This window comes from Salmo trutta, chromosome 11, assembly GCF_901001165.1.
Source record: "Salmo trutta chromosome 11, fSalTru1.1, whole genome shotgun sequence".
NCBI lineage: Eukaryota > Metazoa > Chordata > Actinopteri > Salmoniformes > Salmonidae > Salmo > Salmo trutta.
Genome location: NC_042967.1, coordinates 6,545,361 through 6,568,644, shown reverse-complemented (window position 1 = coordinate 6,568,644; position 23,284 = coordinate 6,545,361). Strand labels below are relative to the sequence as shown.

General features: G+C 42.0%; 1 protein-coding gene and 1 long non-coding RNA gene across 3 annotated transcripts; both read right to left on the bottom strand.

Annotated features, from left to right (window-relative positions):
- Positions 1-1,036: 1,036 nt before the first annotated feature.
- Positions 1,037-3,737, bottom strand: LOC115202033 (uncharacterized). The gene is made up of 3 exons (XR_003879878.1): positions 3,689-3,737; positions 3,436-3,535; positions 1,037-1,142 (listed from the first exon to the last, which is right to left on the bottom strand). It is a non-coding gene; the product is annotated as an uncharacterized LOC115202033 (long non-coding RNA).
- Positions 3,738-7,853: 4,116 nt separating this feature from the next.
- On the bottom strand, positions 7,854-20,250 carry LOC115202162 (GTP-binding nuclear protein Ran). 2 transcript variants are annotated; one of them, XM_029766094.1, is made up of 7 exons: positions 20,100-20,250; positions 12,419-12,477; positions 11,892-11,976; positions 11,498-11,623; positions 11,109-11,296; positions 8,438-8,608; positions 7,854-8,208 (listed from the first exon to the last, which is right to left on the bottom strand). In XM_029766094.1, the coding sequence occupies exons 2-7, from the start codon at positions 12,443-12,445 to the stop codon at positions 8,164-8,166; spliced, it is 642 nt and encodes a 213-aa protein (XP_029621954.1). In that variant the 5' UTR covers positions 12,446-12,477; positions 20,100-20,250; the 3' UTR covers positions 7,854-8,163. The 2 variants fall into 2 exon arrangements, with proteins under 2 accessions (XP_029621954.1, XP_029621953.1); XM_029766093.1 differs by lacking the exon at positions 20,100-20,250 and adding an exon at positions 15,196-15,238.
- Positions 20,251-23,284: the final 3,034 nt, after the last annotated feature.

The following is a 23,284-nucleotide window of genomic DNA, read 5'->3' as shown; positions in this document are numbered from 1 at the left end:
CCCGAACAAGGAGAGGCCTCGACTTCGGCAGAAGTCGTGACATAGATAGAGAAAGACAGAGAAATACAGAGAGACAGACTGACAGAGAAAGACAGAGAAATACAGAGAGACAGACTGACTGAGAGAGACAGAGAGAGAGAGAGAGACAGACTGACCGAGAGAGACAGAGAGAGAGAGAGACAGACTGACCGAGAGAGACAGAGAGAGAGAGAGAGAGACAGACTGACCGAGAGAGACAGAGAGAGAGAGAGACAGACTGACCGAGAGAGACAGAGAGAGAGAGAGAGACAGACTGACCGAGAGAGACAGAGACAGACAGACAGACTGACCGAGAGAGACAGAGACAGACAGACAGACAGACAGACAGACAGACAGACAGACAGACAGACAGACAGACAGACAGACAGACAGACAGACAGACAGACAGAGAGAGAGAAAGCGACAGAGATCAAGCATAAGGACAGAAGGAGTTGGGGGCATGAACACTGTTGTCCACCTGGTTTTTATCATGATGATCAAATTGAATGGTGAACACTATGGGGTGGTTTCCTGGATACAGATTAAGCCTAGTCCTGGACTAAAAAGCAGACTCAATAAATAATCTCAATCAATAATAATTGTACAGCATGCTGCTTTGAGAGTTAGTTATGGTGGTAATTTTGGTAATAAGGCATATCATGTAGAGATACAGAGGTACACTACAGTATGTCTACCTTTAACGAAAACAGCCATTGGTCTCAATGAGACTCTCTAGCCTTCCCTGTAGCTCAGTTGGTAGAGCATGGTGTTTGCAACACCAGGGTTGTGGGTTCGATTCCCACGGGGGGCCAGCACAGAAAATAAAATGTATGATATGTATGAAATTGTATGAAATGTATGCATTCACTACTGTAAGTCGCTCTGGATAAGAGTGTCTGCTAAATGACTAAAATGTAAATGTAAAAATGTAAATAAAGGTTAATTAACTGAGGGAACATGGGTCTAGGCTAAAACCTTAGAGAAGTCTGAATTTACCTCAGCGGATGTAAAGTCCAATTCTTCCTTGAAATGCTTAATAACACATTTGGACCCCAGTTTATACCAGGTGGAATGGCCAGGACATGGGAGAAAGGCCTTGACCTTCCCAGAGACCCACTTAGGTTCTAAAAGAACAAGGGGAGAACAAGCGAGAGATTAAAAGGACGGATATGAGAGAGAGGCTCCGTCCTTATACTCTCAGTGTAACACTTTGGGCTTCGTGGGTGTGGAGTCAGGCGCAGGAAGCAGGAAAATGTTTGGTACAATATGTAATTTAATAAGTAATGAAAACCGAGGAAATATGTCCAAACACAACAGGGCGAAACAATAACCCCGAAGTCCAAAATACATGTACCACAAAACATACAAAGTGACGACACGTAACAAGCCCGCACACAGAACAGGTGGAGAGGCGGGCTTAAATAATAAAACAAATTACTAATGGGAAACAGGTGTAACTCATAAAGACATAACTAACAGAAAAATTAAAAAGGGATCGATGGCAGCTAGTAGGCCGGTGATGACAACCGCCGAGCCTACAAGCTGCCATCGAGGAACCGCCCTCGGCAGTAGTCGTGACACTCAGGGCTCCCACCCACATGAACAAATACTACAGTTTACAATAGAATATTACAGTACTTGCTATAGAATCCCATAGTAAACTGTAGAATTGTCACGTCCTGACCAGTAAAAGGGGTTATTTGTCATTGGAGTTTGGTCAGGGCATGGCAGGGGGTGTTTGTTTTGTGTGGTTCGGTGTTTTTGGTTTATGTTCTATATTTTCTATTTCTATGTGTATATCTAGTTTTCTATTTCTATGTGTATATCTAGTTTTCTATTTCTATGTTGGGGTTTTGGCAATGACCTCCAATTAGAGGCAGCTGGTTGTCGTTGTCTCTAATTGGAGGCCATATTTAGTTGGGTTTGTTTTCACTTGTGTTTTGTGGGTAGTTATTTTCCTGTATAGCCTGTGTTGCCTTACGGAACTGTTTTCATCGTTTGTTTATTTTGTTTAAGTGTTTACTTTAATAAATTAAGAAGATGATGTCACGGTTGTCGTCGGTGAAGGAGGACCAAAACGCAGCAGGCATGCGGTTGTTCATTTTGAACATTTATTAAATCAAAACGAACACTCCAAAACAACAAAACGAAACCACGAACAACAAAACAGTCTGGCTAGGCACAAGGCTAAGTTCAGAACAATCTCCCACGAATCACAAACACACCCCAATATATGGGACTCTCAATCAAAGGCAAAGAGAAAACACCTGCCTTCAATTGAGAGTCCCAACCCCAATTAATCAACCATAGAAATACACTCACTAGACTCCACATAGAAATACATAAACCTAGACCATAAACCAAAACCCCAAAAATACTAAATCAAACACCCTTTTAACAAACACACCACCCTGAACCACATAAAACAAATACCCTCTGCCACGTCCTGGCCAAACTACAATACTAATTAACCCTTATACTGGCCAGGACGTGACAGATGAGCACTACCCGCTGCGCCTTGGTCCAATCCATACGACGCCCATGACAAGAATACTATACTACACACTGTTGTATCCCTCGAGCATGTGTAGTACTTACTATAGAATGTTGTAGAATACTATAGTAAATACTACAGTATTATCCTCACAAAAAATACATTGTAATAAATAGTACAGTAATTTCCGCAAAAACACTCCAGTCTGCAAAAACACTACACTTTTTTTAATTCTAGTAAATACTACAGTATCTTATTTGCATATACCCTGCCCATTCCCCTTAACCATATCGCCATTTCTTCCACCCATAAGTAAGAAACCTACATGCCAAGTATATACCAAATATTGTGTTCCCTTCAGGTTATAGAAAAGAGCAGAAGCGCTGGGGTCTGTCTTAGACCCCAGTCTTGCCTACAAGTTATGGAAAATTAGCTCTTAGTATTTCTCCAGTAGGTTTCCTGAATGAGAAAGCCTCGACTTCTATGTCAAAGAAAATAAAACAAAAACAACACTAAATACTACAGTATACTACAATCCACAAAAACACTACATTAATTACTATAGTATATACATTTACATTTTAGTAATTTAGCAGACGCTCTTATCCAGCAACTTACAGGAGCAGTTAGGGTTAAGTGCCCAATTGACTGTAAATACTACAGTAAATAAAACATTATACTACAGTAAATCTCAGCAAATATGCTACAAAGATTACTATAGTATTTATATGTATGCTATAGCATATATTTTCTTATGTGAGCAGACACAGAACTTTACATGGCTATTCTAATTTGAGCATTCTTTTCAGTCCAGGATTAGGCTTATTCTGGGTCAGGGTAACCGGCACTCAATAAATATCTTCTATTGAGAGAATCTACATCAGTCACTGTGGTGTTGAGATGATGAGGGAAGGCTACTGTACCGGTGGAATTTAGGCCATTGAGCACCATGGCAGACGCCCCGAGTAGCATCATGGCCAGAATGGGTAGGACCTTCATCATGGGATCTTCACTTCTCTTCAGCTGTTCGGAAAAGAGCAAAGTTATTATATATATTTTATAAAGGAAACTGGGAGTGCCGATCTGTGGAGGCACGCAACCAGACTCTGGCACACTCAGAGACAAATGGGAAAGAGGTGCTTTTTCTCATTACAGAATTAAATATTTGGGTTTTACCTTGGTGTATGTAAATGTCAACGTCTTTTTCCTCTATTCTTGCTTCTCAATGCTTCAGATGCTCTCTTTCACTCAGCTCTGCTTCCTTACATACAGTTAAAGTCGGAAGTTTACATACACCTTAGCCACCTTACATTTAAACTCAGTTTTTCACAATTCCTGACATTTAATCCTGGTAAAAAAAACGTCTTAGGTCAGTTAGGATTACCACTTTATTTTAAGAATGTGAAATGTCAGAATAATAGCACAGAGAATGATTTCTTTCAGCTTGTATTTCTTTCATCACATTCCCAGTGTGTCAGAAGTTTACATACACTCAATTAGTATTTGGTAGCATTGCCTTTAAATTGTTTAACTTGGGTCAAACATTTCAGGTAGCCTTCCACAAGCTTCCCACCATCAGTTGGGTGAATTTTGGCCCATTCCTCCTGACAGAGCTGGTGTAACTGAGTCAGATTTGTAGGCCTCCTTGCTCATACGCTTTTTCAGTTCTGCCCACACATTTTCTATAGGATTGAGGTCAGGGCTTTGTGATGGCCACTCCAATACCTTGACTTTGTTGTCCTTAAGCCATTTTGCCACAACTTTAGAAGTATGCTTGGGGTCATTGTCCATTTGGAAGACCCATTTGCGACCAGGCTTTAACTTCCTGACTGATGTCTTGAGATGTTGCTTCAATATATCCACGTAAGTTTCTTTCTTCATGACGCCATCTATTTTGTGAAGTGCACCAGTCCCTCCTGCAGCAAAGCAACCCCACAACATGATTCTGCCACCCCCGTGCTTCACGGTTGGGATGGTGTTCTTCGGCTTGCAAGCCTCCCTCTTTTTCCTCCAAACATAACGATGGTCATTGTGGCCAAACAGTTCTATTTTTGTTTCATCAGACCAGAGGACATTTCTCCAAAAAGTACGATCTTTGTCCCCATGTGCAGTTGCAAACCGTAGCCTGGCTTTATGGCAGTTTTGGAGCAGTGGCTTCTTCCTTGCTGAGCGGCATTTCAGGTTATGTCGATATAGGACTCTTTTGTACCTGATTTCTCCAGCATCTTCACAAGGTCCTTTGCTGTTGTTCTGGGATTGATTTGCACTTTTCGGACCAAAGTACGTTTATCTCTAGGAGACAGAACGCGTCTCCTTCCTGAGCGGTATGACGGCTGCGTGGTCCCGTGGTGTTTAAACTTGCGTACTGTTGTTTGTACAGATGAACATGGTACCTTCAGGCGTTTGGAATTTGCTCCCAAGGATGAACCAGACTTGTGGTGGTCTACAATTTATTTCTGAGGTCTTGGTTGATTTCTTTTGATTTCCCCATGATGTCAAGCAAAGAGGCACTGAGTTTGAAGGTAAGCCTTGAAATACATCCACAGGTACACCTCCAATTGACTCAAATGACGTCAATTAGCCTATCAGAAACTTCTAAAGCCTTGACATTATTTTCCAAGCTGTTTAAAGGCACAGTCAACTTAGTGTATGTAAACTTCTGTCCCACTGGAATTGTGATACAGTGAATTTTAAGTGAAATAATCTGTCTGTAAACAATTGTTGGAAAAATTACTTCATGCACAAAGTAGATGTCCTAACCGACTTGACAAAACTATAGTTTGTTAACAAGAAATTTGTGTAGTGCTTGAAAAACGAGTTTCAATGACTCCAACCTAAGTGTATGTAAACTTCTGACTTCAACTGTACCTATTCCATACCTCTTAATCTCCATCCTAATCTCAGCTGTATTTCCTCTTTTCTGCTGTCTCAACCTCTTACACATAAAAAGTTGCAACCCCTCTAGGTTTGTCTAGACAGTATGTGCAATCCCTGGGTACAGTTGTCACCCTTGCCCTTTTCAACAACAAAAAAACTCCAGTTATTTGTTTTACTTGTCCCATTGAAAAACAACAAGTATAACTACAGTAATGTATCACCAAATGAAGCATTCCTACAGCATTCCCCCCTACAATCAAACATGGGAGAGTTTCGATAATGCTGTGGGGTTGCTTTGCTGCCTCTGGTACTGGGGGCCTTGAACATGTGCAAGGCATCATGAAATCAGCAGATTATCAAGGGGTTTTGGAGTGGAGTGTTCAACCCGGTGTCCAAAAACTAGGTCTCCATCAAAGTCGTGGGTATCCAGCAGGACAACGAACCCAAGAACATTAAAAAGCACCCAGGAATGGTTCAAGAAGAAACACTGAACTGACCAGCAATGACTCCAGATCTGTGTCCCATCGAAAACCTACGGCGAGATCTGAAAACAGCAGTTGGTCAAAGGCAACCATCAAACATTGAAGAATTGGGAGCAGTTTACAGCTGAAGAGTGGGCAAAATTGCCAGTAGAAAGGTACAGCAAGCTCATTGAGGGCTACAAGAAGCATTTTCCAGCAGTTATGCAGACCAAAGGCTGTGCAACCAAGTACTAGTAATGGGTGCTAATAATTCTGTCAATGCCATTTGTTTTTATTTTCAAAAAATTTCTAAGCAGCCATTGCAAATGATAGATTACCCTGAAATGTCTTGAGTAAGTGTTCAACCCCTTTACGACAAGCCTAAATAAGTTCAGGTGTAAAAATGTGCTTAACAAGTTACATTGCATGGACTCACTCTGTGTTCAATAATAGGGTTTAACATGGTTTTTGAATGACTACCTCCTCTCTGTACCCCACACATGCAATTATCTGTAAGGGCCCTCAGTAGAGCAGTGAATTTCAAACAGATTCAACCACAAAGACCAGGGAGGTTTTCCAATACCTCGCAAAGAGCACATATTGGTAGATTGGTCTCAAAAAATGTTTACAAAAAAAAATACATAAAATATATTTCTTTGAGCATGGTGAAGTTCACAGGAGGCTGCTGAGAGGAGGACGGCTCATAATAATGTCTGGAATGGAGCCAATGGAATGGCATCAAACACATGGCAACCATGTGCCCGACGCATTTGATACCATTCCAACTATTCCGCTCCTACCATTACCACGAGCCCGTCCTCCCCAATTAAGGTGCACAAACCTCCTGTGGTGAAGTTATTAATCACATTTTGGATGGTGTATCAATACACCCAGTCATAACAAAGATACAGGCGTCCTTCCTAACTCAGTTCCCGGAGAGGAAGGAAACCAGTCAGGGATTACACCATGAGGGCAATGGTGACTTTAGAAGAGTTTAATGGATGTGACAAGAGAAAACTGGTGATGTATCAATAACATTGTAGTTATTTCACAATACTAACCTAAATGACAGAGTGAAAAGAAGGAAGCCTGCACAGAATAAAATATTCCAAAACATGCAGAAGGCCCTAAAGTAAAAATGGAAAAAAATGTGGCAAAGAAATGAACTTCGTGTCCTAAATAAGCGTTACGTTTGGGTCAAATCCAACACATCACTTAGTACAACTCTTCATATTTTCAAGCATCGGCAAGGAATAGGGAGATTTTTGGGGGATAAAAAGAAATGGAATGGAGCTAAGCACAGTTAAAATCCTAGAGGAAAACCTGGTTCAGTCTGCTTTCCAACAGACACTGGAAGACAAATTCACCTTTCAGCCGGACAATAACCTTAAACACAATGCCAAATATACGCTGGTTGCTTACCAAGATGGCATTGAATGTACATGAGCCTAGCTTTATTTTTGACTTAAATCCACTACAAAATCTATATCAAGACCTGAAAATGGCTGTCTAGCAATGAGCAATGATCAACAACCAACTTGACAGAGCTTGAAGAATTCAAAAAATAATAAAATGTGCAAATATTGTATAGCTCTAATCGCTGCCAAAGGTGATTCTAACTCAGGGGTTTGAATACTTATGTAAAACATGTTTTCACTTTGTCATTACAGGGTATTGTGTGTAGATGGGTAAGAAAAAAAAAACATATATTTAAATCCATTTTGAATTCACACAAAATGTGGAATAAGTCAAGGGCTATGAATACTTTGAAGGCACTGTATATTACAAATAGTACAAATTGATTATTGTACACAAATATGTATTAATGTATTTACTATACAATTTTGTTGTGGAACCAGTACATTTTCAATCCCTGTCAACCACACCACAGGCACCTCTGAAGAATAAAATGCTGTCAAACGTCAGACACAAGGAAGTGAAATGTGCTTTCTGCTAAATTCCAGTCACACACCGATTTTGTTCACATGAATTGATACAGCAGATAGTTTATATTCAAATACTTTTTATTTAGTGTGATTTCATATCACCCTTAGTCAGTATCGTACAGCGAGCGAACAAAGTCTTTCATTTGTATGTGTGTGTTTGAAAGTGTGTGTGTGTGTGTAACGCCTATTGTGAGCAGTGTGAAATTCTACTCCTGTTTGTCTCTACTGAAATCTTCACGCTACCAGAGACACATTTTCAGTTTGAAACACAAAAACAAAACATTGGGGGGGCTTTTACAATTAAAGGTCAAGGTCAGCAATAGGCCACACCCCCAGAACACTGAAGAGGCCAGAGAGAGGTCACAGGTTAAAGGTCATCGTCTTCATCTGGGAGCGCTGTTTCTGCGGCAACCTGGAGGCATGAGGAAAAATTGTGTATTCATTCTTTTTGTCACCTGTAAAACGAAATACTAGTATGCAAGTTCCTGATGTAAATAAATACAATTTCAATAAATAACACATTAAACACTGACCCAGCCTGTGTGTGTACGGCGTGTGTGACTTCTGCATTTGTGTGTGTTCTGCATGCGTGTCCCCTGCATGTGGGTGTGTACGCTTTCTGCATGCGTGTGTGTACTCACTTTAAGGTCGTTCTCGTACTGCGCGGCCAGGGAGGCATCCATGACGACCTCCGGGGGGGCGAGGGCAGGCATCTCCACAAACTCCAAGTTGGGGTCTCCTACCAGCTTCCTGGCCAGCCACAGGAAGGGCTTCTCAAAGTTGTAGTTACTCTTGGCTGAGATGTCGTAGTACTAATGAGGAGGTGGAGAGAGAGTCTTGATTAGGTATAGTCTTATATCTCTCTCATACACACGTGTGTGTGAGTGTATATATATATATATATATATATATATATATATATATATATATATATATATATATACACACACACATACATATATATATATATACACACACACACACACACACACACACACACACACATATATATACACCCTCACATATATATTTATGTGTATGTATGCATGTATATACACACACACACACACACACACACACACATATATATATATATATATATATATATATATATATATATACATACACATATATACACACACACACACACACACACACACACACACACATATACATACATATATACACACACATACATATACATATATATACATACATACATACATACACACACACACACACACACACACACACACACACACACACACACACACACACACACACACCTACATATATATATGTGTGTATGTATATACACTGCTCAAAAAAATAAAGGGAACACTTAAACAACACAATGTAACTCCAAGTCAATCACACTTCTGTGAAATCAAACTGTCCACTTAGGAAGCAACACTGATTGACAATAAATTTCACATGCTGTTGTGCAAATGGAATAGACAACAGGTGGAAATTATAGGCAATAAGCAAGACACCCCCAATAAAGGAGTGGTTCAGCAGGTGGGAACCACAGACCACTTCTCAGTTCCTATGCTTCCTGGCTGATGTTTTGGTCATTTTTGAATGCTGGCGGTGCTTTCACGCTAGTGGTAGCATGAGACGGAGTCTACAACCCACACAAGTGGCTCAGGTAGTGCAGCTCATCCAGGATGGCACATCAATGCGAGCTGTGGCAAGAAGGTTTGCTGTGTCTGTCAGCGTAGTGTCCAGAGCATGGAGGCGCTACCAGGAGACAGGCCAGTACATCAGGAGATGTGGAGGAGGCCGTAGGAGGGCAACAACCCAGCAGCAGGACCGCTACCTCCGCCTTTGTGCAAGGAGGAGCAGGAGAAGCACTGCCAGAGCCCTGCAAAATGACCTCCAGCAGGCCACAAATGTGCATGTGTCTGCTCAAACGGTCAGAAACAGACTCCATGAGGGTGGTATGAGGGCCCGACGTCCACAGGTGGGGGTTGTGCTTACAGCCCAACACCGTGCAGGACGTTTGGCATTTGCCAGAGAACACCAAGATTGGCAAATTCACCTGTGCTCTTCACAGATGAAGCAGGTTCACACTGAGCACATGTGACAGACGTGACAGAGTCTGGAGACGCCGTGGAGAACATTCTGCTGCCTGCAACATCCTCCAGCATGACCGGTTTGGTGGTGGGTCAGTCATGGTGTGGGGTGGCATTTCTTTGGGGGGCCGCACAGCCCTCCATGTGCTCGCCAGAGGTAGCCTGACTGCCATTAGGTACTGAGATGAGATCCTCAGACCCTTTGTGAGACCATATGCTGGTGCGGTTGGCCCTGGGTTCCTCCTAATGCAAGACAATGCTAGACCTCATGTGGCTGGAGTCTGTCAGCAGTTCCTGCAAGAGGAAGGCATTGATGCTATGGACTGGCCCGCCCGTTCCCCAGACCTGAATCCAATTGAGCACATCTGGGACATCATGTCTCGCTCCATCCACCAACGCCACGTTGCACCACAGACTGTCCATGAGTTGGCGGATGCTTTAGTCCAGGTCTGGGAGGAGATCCCTCAGGAGACCATCCGCCACCTCATCAGGAGCATTGCCAGGCGTTGTAGGGAGGTCATACAGGCACGTGAAGGCCACACACACTACTGAGCCTCATTTTGACTTGTTTTAAGGACATTACATCAAAGTTGGATCAGCCTGTAGTGTGGTTTTCCACTTTAATTTTGAGTGTGACTCCAAATCCAGACCTCCATGGGTTGATAAATTGGATTTCCATTGATTATTTTTGTGTGATTTTGTTGTCAGCACATTCAACTATGTAAAGAAAAAAGTATTTAATAAGATTATTTCTTTCATTCAGATCTAGGATGTGTTGTTTAAGTGTTCCCTTTATTTTTTTGAGCAGTATATATATATAAATATATATATATATATATATATAATATATATATATAATATATATATATATATATATAATATAATATATAATATAATATATATATATTATATATAATATATATAATATATATATATATATAATATAATATATATATAATATATATATATATATAAATATATAAATATATATATATACACACATACATACATACATACATACATATACATATATATACACACACACACACACACACACACACACACACACGATAAACACTATTTTCGCTCTCCCATCTAAAACAATGAACCAGGAATAGAGAAACACTGCAGACACACAGCACTCCAGCTGACGAATATAGACTTGTACAGACAGGTGTGGTAGTTGGCAGGTATAAAACACTATCTAAACCCGTGTGCGTTGGGTTGCCACGGTTACCTGAAGGTTCTTCTTGCGGTGGAACACGATGCTCTTGGCTTTGACCTTCCTGTCCTTGATGTCCACCTTGTTGCCGCACAGGACTATGGGTATGTTCTCGCAGACGCGCACCAGGTCACGGTGCCAGTTGGGCACGTTCTTGTAGGTGACGCGAGATGTCACGTCGAACATGATGATCGCACACTGGGCTGGAGAAAGGCAGGGGACAGAAAAGTAGAAGGGGGAGAATGATTGAGTGAATCAGATAATCATTAAATGTGTGGCGCCCGTGACCATCTGAGTCATCTTGCAACAGAGGGTAAGATTGTGTAGAGATCTGAGGTCAGGATGTGACCTACTCTGTATGTACTACAATACACAGACATGTGACCCACACAAACGTGACGTACCCTGTATGTAGTAGCCATCTCTGAGCCCCCCAAACTTCTCCTGGCCGGCTGTGTCCCAGACGTTGTACTTGATGGTCCCTCGAGTGGTGTGGAAGACCAAGGGGTGCACCTCTACTCCCAGAGTGGCTACAGAGGGAAGAGGAGGGGGAGTGAGGGGCAGGTCAGCCATGGTTCAGGGATGTAGAAGGGTTTCAACTCTTGTATGGATTGCGTATTTTTTCATCATGCTACCCTTGCCTGCAAACTCAATTTCCCTCTGGAGAGAATTAAGTCTGATTATTGATTGAAGGTACGGTGGGGTTATGAAGGAGAAGAAGCAGAAGACGGCAAAGAGGTATGTAAAGCTGAGAGAGAGAAGGGGGAGAGAGGACTGTCTGGATTCTAAGAAACTCACCAACGTATTTCTTCTCAAACTCTCCCGTTAAATGCCTCTTCACGAAGGTGGTTTTTCCTGTGCCTCCATCTCCACACAACACTAGCTGAAACACGGACAGTAATTAAACAACACATTGGTTAAAATGAATAGCAACTAAACGCCAATGTACTACTGGTTAGTGCTAGACGAAGGAACACTTCCAAATGACACGTGTATTTTAGTCAGTTAAGAACAAATTCTTATTTACAATAATGGGCTACTTGTAAAAGCCCCCCCCCGGCGAACCCTCCCCTAACCCGGACGACGCTGGGCCAATTGTGCACCACCCTATGGGACTCCCGATCACGGCCGGTACTGATACAGCCCGGGATTGAACCCGGCTCAGTAGTGACGCTTCTAGCACTGTGATATAGTGCCTTAGACCTCTGTGCTACTCGGGAGACCAAACTATATAGGTCTAGTAGACTACTTTTGAACAGAGTCCTATGGGCCCTGGTAGTGCACAATAGATGGAGTTGGGTGACACAAGACAGTCAAAGACTCACCTTAAATTGTACATCTGGTTCTGCCATAGCGGTCTGTTCTATGTGTTGGTGACTATACGCTGAAATAACAAGAGGAGAAGAAGAACAGGTTGGCAGTGTTTGTGTCCCACCCTTTTCCCTTTATAGTGCTGCTCAAAAGACAGTATCAAATCATCAATGTTAGAAGCCACAAGGGATGCTGCTGGTGTGATGTGGCGTCACAACAACACCTGCCAAAAGCGACTACAGACAGACAACCATGTCCTATTAGTGTTAACTACTTGAGTAATTCACATATTATTCAGTTATTGATGCTTGGTTGACCGTCGTGGCACTAGGAAAGCAATTTCAATGTGTTTTGTTTGAGACAGGGTGGAGAGAGGCTGAAAAAACAGCCTGGTCTCAGACTAGGCGTAACATTGTAAACATACATCCAGGACACTCAAATTAGTATGATATGTTACATTTGGCATGGTTACATAAGGCAAATATGATAGGAGGGTGGTTGGTCGGGGTGGATAGGTAGTAGAGGTCGAACGATTATGATTTTTCAATGCCGATACCGATTATTGGAGGTCCCCCAAAAAAGTCGATACCGATTAATCGGACAATTTTTATTTATTTATTTGTAATAATGACAATTACAACAATACTGAATGAACACTTATTTTAACTTAATATAATACATCAATAAAATCAATTTAGCCTCAAATAAATAATGAAACATGTTCAATTTGGATTAAATTAATGCAAAAACAAAGTGTTGGAGAAGAAAGTAAAAGCGCAATATGTGCCATGTAAGAAAGCTAACGTTTAAGTTCCTTGCTCAGAACATGGGAACATATGAAAGCTGGTGGTTCCTTTTAACATGAGTCTTCAATATTCCCAGGTAAGAAGTCTTAGGTTGTAGTTATTATAGGAATTATAGGACTATTTCTCTCTATACGATTTGTATTTCATATACCTTTGACTATTGGATGTTCTTATAGGCACTTTAGTATTGCCAGTGTAACAGAATAGCTTCCGTCCCTCTCCTCGCTCCTACCTGGGCTCGAACCAGGAACACGTCGACAACAGCCACCCTCGAAGCAGCGTTACCCATGTAGAGCAAGGGAAACAACTACTCCAAGTCTCAGAGCGAGTAATGTTTGAAACGCTATTAGCGCTCACCCGGCTAACTAGCTAGCCATTTCACATCGGTTACACCAGCGTAATCTTGGGAGTTGACAGGCTTGAAGTCATAAACAGCGCAATGCATTGCGAAGGGCTGTTTGAATGAATGCTTACGAGCCTGCTGCTGCCTACCATCGCTCAGTCAGACTACTCTATCAAATCATAGAATTAATTATAACATAATAACACACAGAAATACGAGCCTTTGGCCATTAATATGGTCGAATCCGGAAACTATCATCTCGAAAACAAAACGTTTTTCCTGTCAGTGAAATACGGAACCGTTCCGTATTTTATCTAACGGGTGGCATCCCTACACCTAAATATTCCTGTTACATTGCACAACCTTCAATGTTATGTCATAATTACGTACAATTCTGGCAAATTAGTTCGCAACGAGCCAGGCGGCCCAAACTGTTGCATATACCCTGACTGCATGCAATGAACGCAAAATGACACAATTTCACCTGGTTAATATTGCCTGCTAACCTGGATTTCTTTTAGCTAAATATGCAGGTTTAAAAATATATACTTCTTTGTATTGATTTTAAGAAAGGCATTGATGTTTATGGTTAGGTACAGTCGTGCAACAATTGTGCTTTTATCGCAAATGCGCTTTTGTTAAATCATCCCCCGTTTGGCAAAGTCGGCTGTCTTTGTTAGGAAGAAATAGTCTTCACAGTTCGCAACGAGCCAGGCGGCCCAAACTGCTGCATATACCCTAACTCTGTTTGCAAGACACATTTTCCCTAGTTAAAATAAATTCATGTTAGCAGGCAATATTAACTAAATATGCAGGTTTAAAAATATATACTTGTTTATTGATTTGAAGAATGGCATTGATGTTTATGTTTGGAGCAACGTGTACCTAAGCGATTATATGCAACGCAGGACAGGCTAGATAAACTAGTAATATCATCAACCATGTGTAGTTAACTAGTGATTATGATTGATTGATTGTTTTTTATAAGATAAGTTTAATGCTAGCTAGCAACTTACCTTGGCTTCTTACTGTATTCGCGTAACAGGCAGGCTCCTCGTGGAGTGCAATGTAAAGCAGGTGGTTAGAGTGTTGGACTAGTTAACCGTAAGTTTGCAAGATTGAATCCCCGAGCTGACAAGGTAAAAATCTGTCGTTCTGCCCCTGAACAAGGCAGTTGACCCACCGTTCCTAGGCCGTCATTGAAAATAAGAATGTGTTCTTAACTAACTTGCCTAGTTAAATAAAAGGTCTAATATATATATATATATATATATATATATATATATATATATATAAAAAATATATATATATATATTTTAAAAAAGAAATCGACATCCAAAAATACCGATTTCCGATTGTTATGAAAACTTGAAATCGTCCCTAATTAAATCGGCCATTCCGATTAATCGGTCGACCTCTACAACTGACTCTGAAAAACCAGGGTCCCTGCTCATCTGCGTTAGGCATGCTGCAAGGAGGCATGAGGACTGCAGATGTGGCCAGGGCAATAAATTGCAATGTCCGTACTGTGAGACGCCTAAGACAGCGCTACAGGGAGACAGAATGGACAGCTGATCGTCCTCCCAGTGGCAGATCACGTGTAACAACACCTGCACAGGATCGGTACATCCGAACATCATACCTCTGGAGCGGGATCGATTTGGAGGTGGAGGGTCTGTCATGGTCTGGGGCAGTGTGTCACAGCATCATCGGACTGAGCTTGTTGTCATTGCAGGCAATCTCAACGCTGTGTGTTACAGGGAAGACATCCTCCTCCCTCATGTGGTACCCTTCCTGCAGGCTCATCCTGACATGACACTCCAGCATGACAATGCCACCAGCCATCCTGCTCGTTCTGTAGGTGATTTCCTGCAAGACAGGAATGTCAGTGTTCTGCCATTGCCAGCGAAGAGCCCGGATCGCAATCCCATTGAGCACGTCTGGGACCTGTTGGATTGGAGGGTGAGGGCTAGGGCCATTCCCCCCAGAAATGTCCGGGAACTTCCAGGTGCCTTGGTGGAAGAGTGGAGTAACATCTCACAGCAAGACCTGGCAAATCTGGTGCAGTCCATGAGGAGAAGATGCACTGCAGTACTTAATGCAGCTGGTGGCAACATCAGATACTTATTGTTACTTTTGATTTTGACCCCCCCTTTGTTCAGGGACACATTATTCCATTTCTGTTAGTCACATGTCTGTGGAACTTGATCAGTTTATGTCTCAGTTGTTGAATGTTGTTAAGTTCATACAAATATTTACACGTTAAGTTTGCTGAAAATAAACGCAGTTGACAGTGAGCGGGCGTTTCTTTTTTTCACATATTAGATGGGTGATGCAATATTTACACACAATTAAAGTGATTAAGATACCGTAGAATAGTATAGAATACAGTTTATACATATGAGATGAGTAATGCTAGATACGGAGACAATATTAAAGTTGCTAGTGATCCATTTCTAAAAGTGGCCAGTGATTCCTAATCTATGTCTATAGGCAGCCGCCTCGGATGTGCTAGTGATGGCTGTTTAGCAGTCTGATGGCCTTGAGATAGAAGCTATTTTCCAGTCTCTCGGTCCCAGCTTTGATGCACCTGTACTGACCTCGCCTTCAGGATGATAGCGGGGTAAACAGGCAGTGGCTCGGGTGGTTGTCACGCTCCTCTTCGTCCGAAGATATGGAGAAATCGCTGTCGGAAAAAGTGGACCAATACACAGCGGGCTGCGTGCTCATCATATTTTATTTAAATGTGAACACCCCGAAAAAAACAAGAAACAATAGACTGACAGGAACAGTTTAGCAGGCTAACATAAAGCAGTGATTAATCAACAACCCACAAACCCCAGGTGAAAAACACACTCCTAATATATGACTCCCAATCAGGAACAACGATAACCAGCTGTTCCTGATCGGGAGCCACACAGACCAACAAAGAAACAGACATACTAGAAAAACCATACAACACAAACCCTTCTGCCACGTCCTGACCATAATACTAATACAATACTCCCTCTGCTGGTCAGGACGTGACAGTACCCCCCCCCCCCCCCCCCCTAAAGGTGCAAACCCCGGATGCACCTTAAAAGAACACACAAAAATCCCCCAATACCACAACAACAAAAAAAACAAATACCCCCTAAACAAAAAGGGAGGGAAGGGAGGGTGGCTGCCGTCAACGACGGCACTTGTGCTACAGCCCCCCTCCCCAACCCACCTACACTGGAGGAGGCTCTGGTTCTGGCCTCCTGTCCTCCCGACTGACGACATAGTCTCTTGGTTCTGGACCGTAGGCAGACTCATTTGGTTCAACGCTGTAGGCAGACTCACACAGTTCATAGTTAATTTCAATCTCACCCGGTTCCGGGTCGCAGGCAGACTCAACCGGTTCCGGGTCGCAGGTAGACTCACCCGGTTCCGGACACTCTGGACAAGGCACTGTTGCCGGACACTCTGGACGAGGCACTGTTGCCGGACACTCTGGACGAGGCACTGTTGCCGGACACTCTGGACGAGGCACTGTTGCCGGACACTCTGGACGAGGCACTGTTGCCGGACACTCTGGACGAGGCACTGTTGCCGGACACTCTGGACGAGGCACTGTTGCCGGACACTCTGGACGAGGCACTGTTGCCGGACACTCTGGACGAGGCACTGTTGCCGGACACTCTAGGCTGGGCTGACGCACTGGACGCCTGATGAGTGGGGCTGGTAGAGGAGGTACCAGGCTGGATACACGCACCCCAGGACTTGTGCGAGGAGCGGGAACAGGCTGAATAGGACTAGGCTGACTCATGGGAAGCTTGATCCGTGGTGCTGGTACTGGTCGTGCCAGACTGGAGGTACTCACTTCTGAGTTAGCACGAGAGGCGGGAACCGGAAAGACTGGGCCATGGAGGCGCACAGGTGGCCTAGATCACACCAAGGGGAACAACTACTCCAAGTCTCAGAGCGAGTGACGTTTGAAATGCTATTAGCGCGCACCCGCTAACTAGCTAGCCATTTCACATCGGTTACACCAGTCTAATCTTGGGGGTTGATAGGCTTGAAGTCATAAACAGCGCAATGCATTGCGAAGAGCTTCTGGCAAAATGCACGAAAGTGCTATTTGAATGAATGCTTACGAGCATGCTGGTGCCTACCACCGCTCAGTCAGACTGCTCTATTAAATCATAGACTTAATTATAATATAATAAACACACAGAAATACAAGCCTTTGGTCATTAATATGGTCGAATCCGGAAACTATAATCTCGAAAACAAAACTTTTTTTTCCTTTCAGTGAAATACGGAACCGGTCTGTATTTTATCTAACGGGTGGCATCCCTAAGTCTAAATATTCCTGTTACATTGCACAACCTTCAATGGTATGTCATAATTACGTAAAAGTCTGGCAAATTAGTTCGCAACGAGCCAGGCAATGAACGCAAGAGCAGTGACACAATTTCATGTTAGCAGGCAATATTAACTAAATATGCAGGTTTAAAAATATATACTTGTGTATTGATTTTAAAGAAAGGCATTGATGTTTATGGTTAGGTACATTGGTGCAACGACAGTGCTTTTATCGCAAATGCGCTTGTTAAATCATCACCCGTTTGTCGAAGTAGGCTGTGATTCGATGAGAAATGAACAGGCACCGCATCGATTATATGCAACGCAGGACACGTTAGATAAACTAGTAATATCATCAACCATGTGTAGTTAACTAGTGATTATGTTAAGATTGATCGTTTTTTATAAGATAGGTTTAATGCTAGCTAGCAACTTACCTTGGCTTCTTGCTGCCCTCGCGTAACAGGTAGCCAGCCTGCCATGCAGGCTCCTCGTGGAGTGCAATGTAAGGCAGGTGGTTAGAGCGTTGGACTAGTAACCAGAAGGCTGCAAAAACGAATCCCCCCTGAACAAGGCAGTTAACCCCCGTTCCTAAGCCGTCATTGAAAATAAGAATGTGTTCTTAATCTGACTTGCCTAGTTAAATAAAGGTGTAATTAAAAAAAAAAAAAATAGGCAAATCGGTGGCCAAAAATACCAATTACCGATTGTTATGAAAACTTAAAATCGGCCCTAATTAATCGGCCATTCCGATTAATCGGTCGACCTCTAGTGGACATTGAGGAGGTCCAGGGAGAAGGCATGTAAGCCCGAGAAAGACAACCAAAGCTTTAGTTTCTAGACTATCATTTTACAGATGTATGTTGAAAACGTTTTTGGGAGTGAAATAATTTAATTACAGTTCAATTCGTAACTAAATATTTTTTTTTTCTATTGGAAGGATTTAATAATTTGCAATTATTATTAATTATGTCTACTTATGATAAGTTAAAATGTTTATGTTTCTGTCTCCATATGATATGGTAAATATATCCAATGCAAAAAATCTACATTTAAATGGTATTAATATTAATTTGCATACATTTCCGTTAATTCCCATATATTCCCACGGAAAGTTTCCAACTCTGAATATTCCCCAAAATGTGCAACCCTACTCTGGAATAAATTAAATTGCCCTGGGGAGAGAAAACAAAGGATCCGCTTCAGGGAAGTCATAATGCTGGAAGTTCTTGTGAGGTACCGCAGCTCTTATATCCAATAGTTCTTCCCAGGTGTATGTAATGACACAAAACAATTTCTGAGCCAAATAGCGTAAAAAAAAAAAAGGTACATAAACAAACAAAATAGTGGAGAGTTTTCGTAAGAGCTAATCGGGATGCTGCCATCTCCGTCAACACATCCTCGGGACTTTTTTTGGGGCAACAATTAGAACGTTTGCGTAGAAAATACACTGAACAAAAATATAAACGCAACGATTTTACTGAGTTACAGTTCATTTAAGGAAACCAATCAATATTTATGACACCTTGAGTCTGGACCAGCCCCCCCCCTCCAAATACGGAAATTTCTATTAAAGAAAAATGCACCCGTCATACGAATACAAATGTTGTTGATCTTTTTAAAAAAAACGACCATTATATCTACCGTTTCCATTACATGTTGCAATGGTTTTATTTGCGACACTTTGTCGAATAAACCTGGGCCAATAGAAACCTGCCTACTGTTGCCTTATGGAAGTGGTCCAACTGTATACACCGTTTTGCTGCAGTTATAGCGTGCTATAGTTACACATGCAATAAGTCCAGTCAAACCGCCTACCCCCCATATTTAGCGAACTACAGCACTTGTTCACGAGGCTTCGCGTCACACTTGGTCCAGTACCTAACAACTTGTTTTTACGAAAACGTACCAAAACAAAAAACTGCTGCATTTACAACTCTGCATGACCACGATGCACTGATAAATCTCAGCTCGAGCAAAACAAGTTGATATGCTAACGTTAGCCACTGTGAACCGACGTCTTCTCTGACTATGCTAACAAGCTATACAACGTTAGCTAGCTAAATAACATCACTCCAAACTTTGTTTAGGACGATGCACGAGTGTCAATACAATAATTCGCATTCTGTATTCAGATCTTTGAATTGATGTCTGTGTTTTTGACATGGCTGAGTAAATGTATAATATTTTCAAAAATAATCTTATGACCACACTTACCCCCACGGTTTCGGATGGGATAGTTAGCTAGGTGCTATTGGCCTTCGATTAATTTAGCTAATGTATGTGACGCTTTTTCTGTCTATCACGTGGTCTCTGACGGTCAACAGAGAAGGTTGTTGATGGTTTTATCAAAGACAGTACAATATGAATATAGGCAGAAACTGCTTCTCCAATAGACGGGTTGTTTGTTAAGCAACAAAACCGACGGGGGTTGGCCTAGATTGTTGACAACATGTAAACTACACTGACTGAGTGTACAAAACATTAGGAACACCTTTTCCCACGACAGACTATCCAGGTGAAAGCTGTGATCCCTTATTTGTGTCACTTCAAATAATGTAGATGAAGAGGGAAAAGAAGGATTTTAAAGCCTTGAGACATGGATTGTGTTTGTGTGCTATTCATAATATGAATGGGCAAGACAAAAGATTTAAGTGCCTTTGAACGGGGTATGGTAGTAGGAGCTCAACAGTTTCCTGTGTGTATCAAGAATGGTTCACCACCCAAAGTACATCCAGCCAACTTGACACAACTGTGGGAAGCAGTGTTCACAACAGTGTTGACAGTGCGAGCACCGTGAAATGCATTATCCTTAAATTGATTGTGTGATTTTTCAATTTGCAGTTGTTGACTGTAAGGATCTTACATATCCTCTGCCTTTGGGGACAACTTTACCGGGGTGCAAGCACCAGTCACAACCATATTCACCATTGAATTGCTTACAGTAACGAAGGATTGGCCAGGCAATTGCATCTGAGGAACAAATCAAGGAGAAGACCTTTGTCCTCTTCAGAATCCCACTGTTCTCTCTCCAAAGTAATGGGTTTTGGGCTAAATCCCAACATTAATCAATAAAAAGGTATCCATTCTGGGTTTTTCTGGGTCAATCCAAAGTCCTGCAACCATCACATTTTCTTTCCGATGTATGTAATTTATGGTAAATTGAAGGGGCCAAACTGAGTAATTTGAGGAGTTAAAAATGGGTACTCCATCACAGTTCCAGGTTCATGTTAAATCATCAGCAGATAGTCTCTTCTTTTTCAGTAATGTCTGGTCCATCAGCAGATAGCCTCATCTCTTTCAGTAATGTTTGATACAGCTTTCCATCCATGACATCCTCGATTTAATTTTCTTCTTCCTTCACCGTTTTCCTCAAAAGATCTATTCCATGGTTCTCCAGTGTATCTCGCAAAGGTATTGACAAAATTCAAACATTTTGTTTCTCTGATGAAGGACGTTCCACAATGTGAGCAATTTGTGTCTTCGGGTTGCTTTCCTAAGTAATTTTGGCATTCATTACAAAAGAAATGAGAGACAGCTGTCAGAGCTGGATTACCCAAAAACTTTTTGAAGAGCTATTTAGATGTTGGAGACAAGCAAATTCAGCAAGGCAAGTAGGTCTATCAGGGCAGTTCCAGTCAGGTGATGATGCAGAAAAAAGAGCATTATTGCCATAAGACATTGCCCCCTTTGTTACTAATTCCCCAGGGTAAATCCTTTCTTCATTCTGAAAAGAGTTAGATGCAAAGTATATTTAGACATTTGTTTAAGCCAGAAGGAAACCTATAATAAATCTGCAAAGGTAGAACAGATTGGTAAGGCCTGAGAGTTGTGTGTGTTTGTGAACCTGACACTTACAATCCCAGGGGCTTCATCATAGTCTAAATCATCAGAGCCAGGTTGATTGTGGTGTGTCAGGGGGTCCTGAATTAGGAATACATGGAGAAAACCAAAACATTATTTAACTGAAATATTTGCTAGAATACATAACACTGACTTCACAAGGGTGAGGCTAAGAAACTGAATGTCTGTGTACCACCTTTATGTGGGTACCTGATGTCCCCACATGTTTACAAAAACCTGACAAATTGGACCTCGTGGGGATATTTGGCAAGTCCTCATGAGGGGAATTGCGATTTTTGGCTTGGGGGTTAAGTTTAGAGAAAAATATACAATTGGATATAGTGTTTGAATTGGGGTTACTATTAGGTTTAGGCATTGCGGGTTAAGTTTAGGGTTAGGCATTAGGGCCAGGTGAATTTTAGCCTTAACATTTAGGTAATTGAGGTTAGGGTTAGGATAAAAGTTAGGGATAGGGTTACGTTTAGGGCTAGGGAACATGGTTTTTTGGGTTGTTGCGAGACCCAAAAAGTTGGCCATTGTTTTCCCTGGGACTTCTCACACCCCTGTAGCACTGGGGTGGGAGAACTCTGTTGACTTAAACCAGGCTTCAGGAAGTGATACCCATGTAAGGCCTGAGACATCCGCAGACCAGACTGAGCCACCTCTGTCAGAGGAAGTCCCCACTGGTTCGGTTGATACTCAGAGAGCGTGGGAGGATCTGATGACAGAACTGAACCTGAATGAGTGACTTATGCTTAAGTAAACTGTATGGCTTAGAAATGTATACACTAGCGGCATGAGTGCCAAAGAGTTAAGATAAGTAGATGTCAGCCACCTTTGATCAAAAAGAGTATATAAGAGGACAGATGCCATGTGGAGGGTAGAGTAAAACAGAGCTATAGATTGCCTCACCTTAGTATGGAATTTACAGACACTCTCGAGCAGCTTGAAGTTGACGGAACACTTGGGTTGAAACTGAGTAGCTAAGTACGGACTTACCTCTTGCAGTTTGCTCACTGTTTGCAACGGCAAGGCTAGTTTGACCAAGTGGTCTCTTAGACAACGGCCATTGGATTCAGGTTGGAATCCTCTGTACCGTCCCAGTTTAAGCTGACAGGGGCAACTACAAATGACATAGACTAAACCTCCTCTTATTAGTAAATACTTGTGGGTCATCGGTGGCTGTACCCATAGGACTATCAGGGACCTGATAGACTAGGTGAGGATACCTAACGCACCATAGACACGCTGTAACTGATTTAGGATGTAGACTTAGTTTATTCATTGTATGTAACCACTGTGTAACCATTGTTGTTGATGATTGAAGTATTATAAAATAAATTGCTTACGCTGTTAAACTTACATTTCTAAGATTGGACAATCTCTTACTGAAAGTGTAATTACTAACAGCTGAGCTAAGGAAACAGTTCATGAAATAGTTCTCCCCCAATGGGTAGGAGAGGGACGCCTGGAAAGTGCTCAAGGCCTTAACATAGTTATGCCTGCACCGCCATCTATTGACTGATAGTAAGATTGCCACTTGGGCCTAAAATCTTATA